The sequence below is a fragment of the Plodia interpunctella genome, chromosome 15 (genome assembly GCF_027563975.2).
Source record: "Plodia interpunctella isolate USDA-ARS_2022_Savannah chromosome 15, ilPloInte3.2, whole genome shotgun sequence".
In the NCBI taxonomy this organism is placed as follows: Eukaryota; Metazoa; Arthropoda; class Insecta; order Lepidoptera; family Pyralidae; genus Plodia; species Plodia interpunctella.
In genome coordinates this window covers 5,047,279-5,061,676 of record NC_071308.1, presented here as the reverse complement: position 1 = coordinate 5,061,676, position 14,398 = coordinate 5,047,279, and the positions used below count along the sequence as shown (strand labels likewise).

The window sequence follows — 14,398 nt, the reverse complement described above, 5'->3', positions numbered from 1 at the left end:
ATAGTACCGTTGAGTTAGTATCCAATAACACAAGTTTCGAACTTACTTTGGGGCTAGCTCAATCTGTGTGATTTGTCCTAATATATTTATTTATTTATTTAATAGTAATAGTACAATTATGTACATTATTACTGTTTAATGAATCAAACACGATAACACATTACTTTTTTATTCGTATATTTTTTTATTTATTTTCCTTAATGTTTTGAAAATATACTTCCTCATGAATTACTCGATTGTTATGAAAATACCTAAACAGTTTACATAAGAAAGGAACAGTCAAAAGCTACAACGCGTTATTTTTTTTAATGCAAATTGCGCAATTTCCCGCATACATACAACTTTGCAACATTAGCAGATGAGTGTACCGGGCTCTTTGTTCACACTGCATTGCAAGAGGAATTCCTAGACCTATTTTTAGTTAGAAATAGTAATTTTAGACTGTTTTTTTAAAGTACTTACATGAGATATTCAAAATACTAATTTATGGTTTCTTTCCACTCGGCTTTAACTAATTTACTTTGTTAATTGTTTTCATTTTTTTTGTTCTTATTATACTACTATTATAGAAGGATTTAATGCTAAAAGCATATTATCTTAGCGAATTATAATGAGAAACAATTGAAATCTGCCAGTACAAAAAGTAAACACAATAATATAAAATTTTTATAAACTATTTTAATGAATAATCTTCAAAGTATTAATTACAAGATTTTGTATATTTGTATTAGTAGAAACTAACTAAATTTCTTCGCTATCAAACTTTGGCAGAGTTCAAATCTTAAAACAGTGAATAATATGCTAAACTTATTATACTTATGTGTTCTGGCGGTTATCTCCGTCACAATTTCCTCTAGCGGTTATCTGTATGAAATACATGATACGAATACAAAACAAGATATAACAACAAAACGCAGACACGTATTCTCAACGTAGGATAATTATCGCATAATAAGATCATTAGGAAACTTGGTCATTGAAACAAAACAGATTAAGGCCCAGTGACAGTGAGGAATCGAGAACGTGATGCTGATTAATCGTATAACTTCTCCGAGGAAATCTAATGTAAAGTAATTACATGAGCCCAAACAGAACTTACCAACTTGCTTTGAACTGAACCAAGGTCATGGACGCCTTAAAAAGTTCCACACAACGACCAAAATTGCGTAAACATACTTTCAAACTGGTCGAACACTTCACAAAATTTTTAAAAAGTTATTGTTCTATTTCCAAATCAGAAACTTGTTATGGCAAAAAAAGTTAAAATTCTATTTTCGAACTAGAATATTGCTTATAGGTTTCCTAATAAAAAACTTTGTTGCGAAAAAATATGTTGGTTTCTCAAATAGGAAACTTGTTTATGGCATGGTTCCGATAATTGTGAATCGAAGGCGGTGGAGCGTAACGTGAAACACGGATTCACTTATTCGCTGACGTACACAAACTGAGCGCTATTCCCACCCCGTAGGTTTTGGGATGGCATTTCAAATTGAAACTGTGATGCTATTCCCGTGTGGGACATATTATCCCGCTCAATGATTCCCGGCTTGATCCCCGGAAGCACTCTACTAATCACTTGTAGACAAACCAAGTTTTGATTTGGTGCCAACTTAAAAGAAAATACTGTTTAGAATATTATTATATTTTAGATAATTTTGCGCCACACGCGCGCTGTAATATAATTTATGTTTCTTAACTTTCTAGATTTAAAAAATCTTTCTAAACTTAAATAATGGTCTCATTTCAAATAATTAATTACCTAGTAAGTAAATATTTATAATCAAGAACTCCAAAAACTTATGAAATCATATTTTATTGTTTCCATTTAGATATAATATTATTATGCAAAATAAGGAACAAACATAAGGAATATAATAAGTAAGTTGTTGGTTCATTAATTTACCAAAATATTTCGTAATATTAACTATATAACTTTATATATCGTAAGCTACACGTTTTAACTGGAATGTAGAGTATGTGAAGTTAGGTTTGATAAAGTTAGGGCGCATATATCAAGAATTTTGGCTCTACACGAGATCTGACCACTTTTTCATACATTTTGACTTTAGAGATTGTAAAGCAAACTAGACTCGTCTTGGCAACATTTTTACATGAAAATGTTTTTGGTGGGATATATCTATACTTTAGCGGACGGCAACCCGCGGCCAGCTAAAGTTATGCGGCGCTGTCACTCTTACTTGAGATTTCTACCCGAGGCCTTTTATGGTCTTGGTTATTTTAGCAAAATACTAGTCCCTAAAGACTTAACCAATTGTACGCATATAGGACGAATTTCTAGACATAAAATTACAAGTATGGCCCAGCTTTTCTTTATTGTGCATCACATAGAGTGACTTGACTGTCAAAATGTTGCCGACCGCTGTATTTTCTTCTTACGGATAAATTATGTAAATGAAACCAAACCGATCAACAGACCATATAGATACCCCTCACATACGCCTCCCTAAATTGTTTTCCTTGACCGAAAATCGATAGTATATTTACATAATTTTCTTGTCTATATATATATATATATATATATATATATATATATATATATATATATATATATATATATATATATATATATATATAAATTGTAATGCATTCGTAATATGTTTCAGTATTTTTATTGGTTCGATAAAGTTACACTAATAGTTCTAAATGTAAGGAACAAACAAACAGTCTTCACACACAACTAATGCTCTTAACTGATATCAAAAGTATGTATGTATAAAGTATGTATGTCATTACATTTCAAAAAGGATTTCCCAAACTTTGATACTTTCCCTCACAAAAAGGTCGGCGTAAGAGATGCGGTCAAAACTGATGTAATAAACTATGCATCGACGTAAGGATTTGCGAAAAAATTAGCCATTTGATCTGGAAGTGGAGAAAGTGTAAACTATACCCGATGCAAATATACTTTACTACATAAAGATTTTTCTTTTTCAAAGCGCTGATACGTTTATTTCTAAAAAATATTTATTTAGCATGTGGAGACTTCAAAAAATTTATATGTAGGTCAAAATCAAAGCATTTATGAAAAAACTAGATTTATGGTTTTGTGTACGTGCACATTAGGTGCAATATTATCAAAAAAATTGCATAATATTATATCGATATGGGTTGCGTCGACTCGTCGCCACAGCAGCTTTCTATTAGTCTCCATAGATTAGGTGTTCACCGGAGTGCGATGTGGGTCATCCTTTGATGTCCATTATGCATGCTTCTATCGGGAACTGGTTTTGTTTTAATTATTCTACCTATTTTTACCTGGCTTACTACCTTTTTATTTGCTCAACTTGTATAAATAACTTTTGATGTTTTGACCAACGGTTAGTTCTACAGCTCAGACAAATGTTCGTATTTGACTGAGATTCTGGCTTGATATCTTATACTTAAGGACTTTATACTGAGCTCGGATGTAAACATACTTATCTGTCATAGACATCCATGTTGTGGGCCGTTGAGTGTTATTGTCATCAGAGTCGGCCTGTGAGTGTCATTTATACTATTAAAGTCAGAGTTGTCCGCTCTCAAACGTAGTAAAATTTCCTTATTACTCCTCTATTCCACGACAGAAGAATTGGAAATTAGCATTTTAAGCTGATCCTTTAAATCTAGACTAATAGCTTTGTCTTCGTCATCATATTTCTCCGGAACCCCGACGCCAATTTAATTGACGTTATCCTCGCAATAAAAAGGAATTAGGTTCTCAATGCTATTTTCACTTCGACTCGTGTCCTGAATTCTGAGTAGACGGCGAGGCGCGGCTGTACGCTTTTTAAAGATGTCTTACTATTAAAGATATTTCTGTAATGGCTTTCTTGAATTTTAATAAGGAGGTTTGTTTTTAACTGTTGCAGGTTCTGTGCAATTCTAATGTCAGGTGGTTTTTAAGGTAAAACAGTAATGGAGATAGTGAAGTGAATAATTAATGTAATGATATATATATATATATATATATCTTGGCCTAGTTAGATTAATATAATATGTTATATTTATATTTAAATTCCATAATTATAATAGTATCGTACATTTCAGAAAGAGATTAACAGTCTATAGAAAATATTAAAAATATCTATACATTTCGTATTATCAAACAACAAAGGGGTTGGAAATAAATTAATAAAAATAGCGACAACGGACGTCATGCTAAATATACGTGGAAAGTTACAATGTCTAAAAATTTACATAGAAATTGTAAACACGTGTTGGATTATCGTTCATAATAACAGTATTTATGTGAGTATGTGTCGTACATCTCCTAAACCACGCCTAACAGAGGGTCGGTGTCATCTAAATCACATTCCAGCTTATGTTCAAACGACTGCCGTGTCTAATTTATCCGTGTTTGTGCCAAATCGCTGGTATTTTAACTATGTCAAAATGTGACTGTGTTCTCTGCTTATTTTTGTTATTTCAAATGCCAAAGGCAATTTAACCATTAGGCCACGGAGGTTCTGGATTTCACAGATATTTACCTTGCAGTAAGTTGTGTTCGTTTCAGTGTTCGTCCATTGGATCCGCGATACAATCTTAGTGTAAGCCGTTGAGTGTTGTCAATTTATGTATTAATATTTAGTTTAGTACCCATATAAGGTAATGAAGCACTAATTCCCAATAAAAGCATCCGCGAGAGGTTAGAATTGGGGTAAACCAATCAGGGTTGTTCTCACGTAATAAGGTTTGTGAAAGTTGGTCGATGTGTTCGCTCAACTTATTGCGCGGCGTGTAATGGAATTAGATGTTCGTGTAGTCGTTACCGTTTCAACTGATAGTGATCACTATTCTTCTTATCGACTCCATAGTAATGTATATTTATTTATGTACACATGAAACTTTTAGATTACATGATAAAAATCCAGAGTACAAGGGTGTTAATTATTTCAAATGAAATCGAAAAACAGTGGTATATGGTGGCTTTTTCTTGTTACAAATTGGCTAGCAGATTAAATTTTGACTTGATGCATATTAGAAGAATCACACGATTTTAGAATTATTAGTGAAACAATTATCAATCAATAAACAAAATCTTTCTCAAAATACCTATAATAAAATAATAAATAAATGGTTTACAAACTGGAGTTTCTTCTAATCGATAGGCTGGCAACCCATCTCTATTGAATCTCAATCAACTCTTGGCTATCCCGTAAGGCAAAAAAGACGTGATCTGTATATCTGTATCTGCATTATTCAGTGTGCATATTCTACTATTCAAGGCTTCCAGGTTATATCTACTTTTACGGTACCTACACAAAATTTATTCGAATTGTTTTGTGTATTCTGTTTATATATATATAACCAACCATTCTTATTTATATTAGTAGGATATGATATTAGTTAGTATGATAATACGTTTGTAATGTTACTATTTTCACGAATAAATCTCAATATCTCATTGATTTATATATCGATAATAAAACAGGGCAATAATAACAAAACACATTACTGTTTCAAAATTGGTTGTAACTTAAATACCGCCAAAACAAAACAAGCAGGAAGATTTTATCGAAATGGGACATTAGGAGCGGTGTGAGCGTACAGTTTCCCCCATAAAAGAGGGTTCCGTATCGACGGAAGGCGGAGACAAGGAACGGATATCGTACTACATGTACCTCTACAGTCGTCAGAGACACGTGTAACATTTGCGAAAATCGATTTCACTTATATACAAGTATGAATGCGGACATTTGTTTAAATGATTGGTATTTTAATGCAAATTTACTACATTATTATGGTGTCGGTCTTTTAGCAGCTATACCTAATACTTAGTTAGGTATAGCCTGCTTATGGTTGGCTAGACCTGGGTTTGGCCCTTATCGTTTTAGCTAAACTTAGATTTAAGATTAGGTTAACTCGTGTGCATCTGTTTTTTAGACCTATCATGAATGCGAGTAAATATATATGATAATGCTAATGTTGCAACGCTATATATATGCAGAAACTATGCATACAAATGTTGACCTGACTGACTTCATGACTAACCAATTTTTTGGACTCCTCTGATCGTGGATCGGGTCGGGAGGTTCCCTCTATTGTGGTTGAGCTTCGCGATGGCTGACTCACGCGTCAACTCGTGAACGGGTGCTGCCGGGGGGAACTGGTCAGCTCGATCTTATTAAAAGCTTTTTTTATCACAATCATAATATGTTTCAGTATACCTTTTGACAATGTACTTTATTGTGTACTTACATTGTTATATTACTGATAAAAAATTATACATAAATTTATATTTAAAAAATGGTAAGCCCTTCTGGCATAATAGGGACCAACACTGTTTGAATGAGTTTCTTTCGGCATTTCTTCTCAGCAGTGGTCGTTCCGAAATGCTAGTAGTTTGTAGCTTTGGTAAACATAATTTAATTTAGTATATGGCTTGAAAAAGTGCCTGTGAAGGCCTAATTTCTGAATAAATGATTTGATTTTGATTTGAATCTGATACTTACTTATGAAACTCTCATTTCTTTTAAAAGTAAGTATCAGAGAATATGAAAACTGAAGTCAATAAGGTAGCGATAATCATATGCACTCATGTGTAGCATTCAAATCAAGTCTAAAAAACAAATGTAAAATTTATCTAATCTGAAATCTACATTTATCTGCGCCTAGATCTAGCCGAGATTAATGAATGAAATTTCACTCATTGTTTCGTTTCAAATTTTTTTAATTATTTAAAAAAATACGGCCATAAATACACCAATTCTTGCATGCGATTTCAAATGGGTTAACCCGCATGGTCTTATCGTCATCGACGACAGGAATTGCGACAGGCCCTGGTTCATTCATCATAGCTCTAGTGTAAATAGCTGAACAATCCATCAATCTTGGCGCCCCTCGCTCCCTGCACCTCACGAGGCCTTTATGATGTGGAATTATTTCAGTTTTGCGTTAGCTAATAAGTTTACTGGTTTTGTCATGTCGTTGAATAAAGATGCTTAGATTGACTACTGTAATGTTAAAATACACAATTTGATGTTTTTATTAAGAATAGGGCGGGAATCAAGCTTTCTGAACGGAGGCATTATGGATGCATATTGAACGCGATAGGTAATACTGATGCCCTTCTATTATTTTTGTTGAAAATCTTAATTTTTGTGTAATAAAAAGCCACAGCTCGTATTTCAGGCCCATTTCGTTGGCGATTTTTTTATTTTCCAAGATGTCGTGCCGCCATTTGCGAATGAGCATGTCAAGTATTGCACTGGTGAAGTAAAATTGCAACTAACTATGATAAATATTTTTGCTAATAGATTAAACCTAAAACTCCCTCGCGTCCAAGTATACCCAATTTCCAGGTGCTCAGTTCCCATGAGGAACGAACTGTAATCTATACAAAACGGATAAGTAAACGGATATTGACATGCTATAGATATGTCAATAGAACTTTCCTAACAATCGACTAATTATTTGGATGGTGAGGTCTTTTAACTTTGTTCAGTAACTTACTATTATTCCCTTAGGATAATTATTTCAGATATGTACAGATATAGCCCACTTAGAGTTTCATTATATGTATAGATACGATATAATGTCAACCATTAACAGGAACAGTATTGTACTCCTGACACGTAAATGGTCGCATGCGTCACAGCCGATACCATCGTCGAATAGTCTGCAACTACACAACCTACTGCCAATTCACAACCTACTGCCAATGCCCATTCATTACGCCTTGTAACCGACCTTGACGGCATCCACCCACCAGTCTCGCTTCCCGCCCAGACGGCGCCATTTTTGGGTAGTAACAGGGAAAAGGGAAAACGCAAGAATACACAATGTTTTCATTAATATTAGCGGGAAACGGGGAATTGAACTAAAGATGACAAAAATACGAATTTGAATCATAGTAATAAATAAATTTTACCAGTCTTAGAATACGCGATAAAAGAATAACTGAAATTATGCTTAGATTCCTTTTAAGAACTGAAATTAACGCTAGTATTTTAATTTTTTTATGATATTAAGAAGGAAACTGGCAAGATAGTGCCGGTCGTAAGTCATCATCGATGGCCTGGAACAAACGCGATATCAGAGGCGTCATAGAAGATATGCTGGCCTTAAACATAAGTGTCGTTTTCTTGCGAATTCGTTAATTTCCCACGGGAACAGTATATTTTCCTAATGAAAGTTCTTGTCGTCAACCATATATATTGTAACTACATACATTAATAGGACTTGGCAGAAATACTTTTGATTCATGTTGCTGACGTTCCAACGACCTTGCAGTCGCCGTGGTCGCAGCCAGACTGACAGCTGTCGCGACAGACGGCGACTGCAAGGTCGTTGAAACGTCAGCAAGATTAAATAAAAAAGGTTCCTTCCAAGTCCCGTTTATATAATTTAAGTAGTTGTATTCAAAGCGCGAAAGTTTAAAAAACACATATATATTATGTTTGCAACATTTCAAGAAAATTGGTTGAGTTAGTTAAGTAAATAAACTCACTTTTTCGCATTTATAAAAATAAGTTGGGATTTGGTATTCTTTATTAAATACAACTTATATATTTTAGTTAATGTTTGTTAATTAGATTAATGTTAGTTAGATTAATGTCGTATACAAATGTAAACCATGAAGGTCAGATACCATTTTGTGAGCAATCCAAAGCAGACGGCTTGTTTAACCAGAGTTTTTAGTAGGAAAACAAAAAGATTATATATAGCTGTCATTTTAATTTCTATGAAATTTTTTGAAATACTTCCCATAATGACACTCTTTATAGTCTTCCCAATATCCAAGACATGATAAAATGGAGCGTTATGTTTATTTCAATAAATGCTTTACATCTGAAAAACAAAATATCTCGTCCCTAGCGGTCATAAAACAACAAAGTTCGCGTTACAGCTTAGTATATGTGCAATACGCGGCGGCAGGTTATGAATAAACCAAACTTACGTCATATTTTTCATGTAAGTACTACAAATATCACGTAAAATGTTTTTTTGTTTGGTATTACACAATATACTTGTGCCTCTATTCCCCGTTTGTGACTGTTGAAGATCTCTTCTTTACGAGTATCACTGGTATCAGAACTCATTCAAATTGCCTAAAGGCATCTGACGTGCGTCAGATTCATCTGAGTTATCGCATACCTATACACTAGTGAATTTGCACTGTCAACCAGCGTGCAGGTTTCTTAACGATATTATCCTTCACTGCAAGTAGTGGCCTATGAAAACTACACATGAGCCAGATTGGTATACAATTCTCATGAAGCACGAGTCTGGATTCGAACCTGGGACCCGATCACATCTTAACTACTTAATCGAGACACAATATGTAAATAAACAATCTTTGTGATTCGTAAGGTACACGTTAATCACTTATTTGGATAATGTTATATTATATACAGATAATGAATTTTAAGGTTGTTGAATCCAGATTATCAACGGTTTATCTAAACAATTAAACATGTTTCTACAATATAAATTACTATTTGGTAAGTTTAATTTCCAAAGCCACGTACACAACCGCACCAAACCAATTCTAGTTATATCAGAGAAACAGACTGAGTAATTTAAATCTTGTTCCATGTTTGTGCTTTAAATTGAGTTTAATCCTCATTCTCCGAACATACGTAGTTTTTCTTTGTAGATAATAATCCAGTAGATTTAGTTCAACTCTATTAGAAAAAATTAAAGCACGTAAAAAAAACTAGACTTTATTTCGATGGTGATACGGATGATGGTAAGTTTCAGTTCACGAAAAAGTTAAACTCATTAGTCACTAAAACGTGAATTTCTGAGAAAAAGATATAGAGCAACTTCTGCATACCTTCTGAAAAGTATAGATTTAAGTTTTTGCGAACGTGCGTTTCGTGAACTTTATCCATTATATGACAATCGCCCCCTAGAATCACCTAGGATAATCAAAAAACCAAAATGAATATTCCTAACCTAATATGCAACATGAAATATGAAAATATATAATGAAAAATAAACAACAAATATGAAAAAAATTAAAGAATAAATCCTGACATATTATAAAATGAAGTCAACCCCTATCTATAGATTTATATACAGTTTTCATAAATATTGTAGAGTAATACAATCAGGAATCACACAATTCCTGAGAAAAAGGTTTTTTATAGTATTACCCGAGCGTAGCCGGGAAATTTACTAGGAATTCTATACAAAAAGGCCACGACTATTTTTTTGTTATCATACATGTCTTGGTTAGTGGGCATTTTGTTGAACGAGGACATAAACTTGGCAAGGCTAGACGGCTGAGACCCTTGGCGCCAACCTGACACACTTCAGATCCTTGCCAAGTAGGCCCATTATCTTTTTATTTATCGACTTTTCATTTTCAATCCTACAAACAAATAAGTATTACAACTTTCAAACCATATCTAATCTCTCCTTATCTCAATACATATAATGAACTAGCTGATGTTAGTCTGCTAGTGATGCTAGTCTAACAATTTTTGGTAAAGAGTTAAAATTATTAGAAAGATTAAAAATTTCATTATATACTCGTACTATATTGAGGGTCTTTCTTTCGGGCGCTAATAAAAAAAGACTTGAAAAGTAACTCACCCTGGAGAAAGCCACATAAAGTTGCAATTGATTATATTGGTAAAATTATTATAGTTATACTCAAGTTATACCCAAAGAGTAAAAAGTAAACCTTTTAATATGTACATCTTCTATTTTTTTCTTTTTTATTGATCTAATCGTTCTATCTGTCACATCGAGAGATTTATTAAATTTCAGGATAACCTCCACATTTATAGGCAATCGGTAAATAAAGAAGAATATTATATGTATAAATTATTATTAGAAAATAGACCAGTAAACGCAAAATCAAATGAAATCATTATATCACTAAATATAAAGTAACTTAAGTTCTCCTTTATCCACAAATTATAGAAATTAAGAAGATGAGTGACTTAAACCAAATCGTCTGTGCTTCTGAAGATTTCTGAGAAAGTCATTAAAATAATTCTCAGAGTTGAGGTCGTAAAAGATTGTATTCTATTAATCAAGTTAAATGAATACTATTGATGCTTCAAATTCTATTGTGACCACAAAATGACATTTTAACATAAACTTTTATACTAACATATAGACAAACAATCCATCCTACCAGATTTGTTTTCTTTTGCAATATACAAATATACATATACATATCAATATCCAAACGGAAAATGTTTTTTTTTTAAGTTTACGTTGACTGAAATAAAAATCTTGTATTTCAGGTAAATCACGCATAATTACAAAGTTATCAGGACCTGAACAAAAGACACGTATTATCTTTACAATTTAGACTTAGAAACTCATCGTAGTTCCATATGGTTCCGTCTTAGAATACGACAGCTCTATATCCCGTAAATATCGTACGAGACGACTAAGGGAAACAACGTTGGCAGCTAACAGGCAACAACTCCTAAGGAGGTTGCAAAACAGCTGAATCTTCAAAATTGGCAAAGCATTATTTTCAATGCTGATCGCGGGCTTCATCACCCCGATTGTTACTATGAGAGAGAGAGAGAGAGAGGCAGTACTCACCGAAAGGCGGCTCGAACCGGCAGTCCAGCAGAAGCGCGTGCCCCGTAGGTCCGGTGGTGCCAACCACCGCGCCACCGCGCATCATCAGCTGCGCCTCCAGTTCCACCCAGCGCCCGCCACACTCCTGGACCTGCATGGACATGTCATTAAATATTTTAATTGTAATGGTATATTTTGTGTTATGACGGTAACCTGTTCTGCACAACTTATTAAATAAATAAATATGAAATCAAACGATAGTCTTGTTCATGAGACCGCCGATAAGTTTTACGAACCGATTAATGTAGAACCGTCACGGGGCGATCGTTATTTTCGGCGAACCGTTCCGCAGCGAAGAGTTTATCCATAGACCACCCAAGGGGTAAACCTAACATTCAGAGTTGGGTGGTTCGGAACTCTTTTCATCACACAGAAATAAGATAGCACTGAGTTTAAACATATCATTGGGTAAAATAAATCCAGTATGTGAGGATTGATCATCTTGATTGATTGATGGATTGCAATGACGCGACGTCCTCATCAAGGAAATAAAAATGACACTTATACCGCACTGCTCCTCATGACAACAGATAAAAATGAGGTGATGATAAATTATCAAATATACTTATAAGAAAGGGAATATAATGATCTCATATACGATTGTAGAACAAACAGTTCTTGACTGAGTTGCACATTAACGCAAATCTTTATTCCTAAAAAGTTATTTTTTAAAATGCGCGTGACTCATTCTACTCACAAGGAGTTCTAATTACAATGAACACAGACTATAACTGTGTAACTATGAATCATTATAGTAGGTTTAATATTTTAACCCGTATTAACGTACACAAGCTAGTGAATCTATTTTTACTAAGGTCTCAAATAAAAATAGACCAAATCGATGAGCCCGAGCCAATCCGGTCGCCAGGCATTTTACATAAGAAAAACATTTTTTTAAATAAGATTAATTGTAAGATAATAAATCATTGCATTTATTATCTTACAATTAATAAATCTATAACATAACATTATAACATTAGAGACTAAAAGAATAAAAGTTTATGACAGGAATTACTTTTTTGTAAAAAACTTGTTTTTCTCAAATTCCAGTAACTAAATTTATTTGAATGCCTATTTTACCTAGCATGAAAGAACAATGTTCATCGGTACAGCGAATGTAAAGGTCTACCGGCCATCGATCAAGGATCCTTTAATAGGGACCTTTCCCACCCACGTATATTTATCGTAACAAATTAGCAATCTTTTTTTCATGGCGTCGGTGTTCTGCATGTATATTTAATTTATTTATGTATTGTATAATACGGGCACACAGGTTGACGTTGTCATGAGATTTAATAATTTGATAATAAGTGGCTGGCACAAATATAACATGTAATAAAAAATAAATATGATTTTATTTAAAAAGATTTTTATTTCAAGATTTACATTGAATCGAAATTATCTCATGCCAATTAAATATTAGGAAATTTAGGACAAATCACACAGATTGATCTAGCCCCAAAGTAGGTTCGAGACTTGTGTTATGAGATACTAACTCAACGAAACTATATTTTATAACAAATACATATATAGATAAACATCCAAGACCGGGCCAATCAGAAAAAGATCATTTTCCATCATGACCCGACCGGGGATCGAACCCGGGAACTCTCGGTTCAGGGGCAGTCCACTTTACCACTGCGCCACCGAGGTCGTCAATTGTTTTGTAATAGTAAATCATTTTCAATTAAACTGATTGAATTGCAAGACAACATACCTACATATGATTTATGATTATTATAATTTTGTGGCATATTGTTTCTGCCCTAGAATATAACCACTACATATCTTACTTAAACATCGTATGAGGCGACACATCATAATCTAATTCAAAAGAGGCAAGTACTCGTATGAGGAAAAGATATAATTTTTATTTTCGAATGAAATTTCGAATGAAATATCACAGCCAGTGTGATAGGTCCCTTATGTAGCAAATTACTGATGTTTCATTATTGCTCAGGGCTAATCCGATCAATTGCCGATGTTCGCCATCCACAACGATCTCACCCAATTAAAAGTAATAGATGGATAGTTACTCGGAATTCAATACGACATACTAATTTATTTTGCATTTAGGCATCGTCGTAATTTTATACAACTACGATATTCCCAATTATATGATAAATCAAATGAGAAATTCAAGGGCGCAGTAGTTAGCGCGCTCGGGCTGTGATACTGGCGGTTAAGACACTCTTACAATGATCGGTCATTCGATGGGTGACCAAAAATGTATCTAAAGGTGCTGCTTCGCAAGTAACATTAAACCATTTATTCCCTACAATTCCACTTATGGCTTATTTATACGTCTAAGAGGCCGAGGTTGATGTCGTTGACCTCACTACACTATCTCACTCTTACCTCGTTGTAGGCGATGGAGGTCAGAGGCAGGTAGTGGTAGCCGAGCGCTCGGTCCCAGATGACGCCCTTGTTCCACACCTCTACCAAGAGGCCGAGGTTGATATCGTTGACCTCACTGTAACAAGAGTATAACTATCATATTATAATCAATCAATATATATATATATTTATATTCATAAATATATATGTATATCTCCCTCCGTAGCTATATCTTGAAAATTTTCATTATACATAATGTGTTAATATCAAAGTACGGAGAAGGACATTAGGATAACTATCATCTCGGAAAAATAAATGTTCGCATGGGAAATTCAGGCGGGCCAAGCCGGGGGAAAAGCTAGTATTTTATATGAACATAAGATATATAGCTACAGGTCTCTGTAAAACTTTTTAAAGACGAAATATTGCAATAGTTATCAAACTTTCACTATGTTGTTTTAAGTCTATATAATAGATAGATAATTTCTAAGTTTCTACTTGACCATAA

At 33.8% G+C, this 14,398-nt stretch overlaps 1 protein-coding gene across 1 annotated transcript in view; it reads right to left on the bottom strand.

Annotated features, from left to right (window-relative positions):
* Positions 1–14,398, bottom strand: part of LOC128676184 (protein unc-13 homolog B-like) — a 229,728-nt gene that overhangs the window by 178,798 nt on the left and 36,532 nt on the right. The window contains exons 4-5 of the mRNA XM_053756181.2: positions 13,912–14,026; positions 11,515–11,644 (exon numbers count right to left, since the gene is read on the bottom strand). Coding sequence (XP_053612156.1) covers positions 11,515–11,644; positions 13,912–14,026 — 245 coding nt within the window. The remainder of the gene's footprint in view (positions 1–11,514; positions 11,645–13,911; positions 14,027–14,398) is intronic.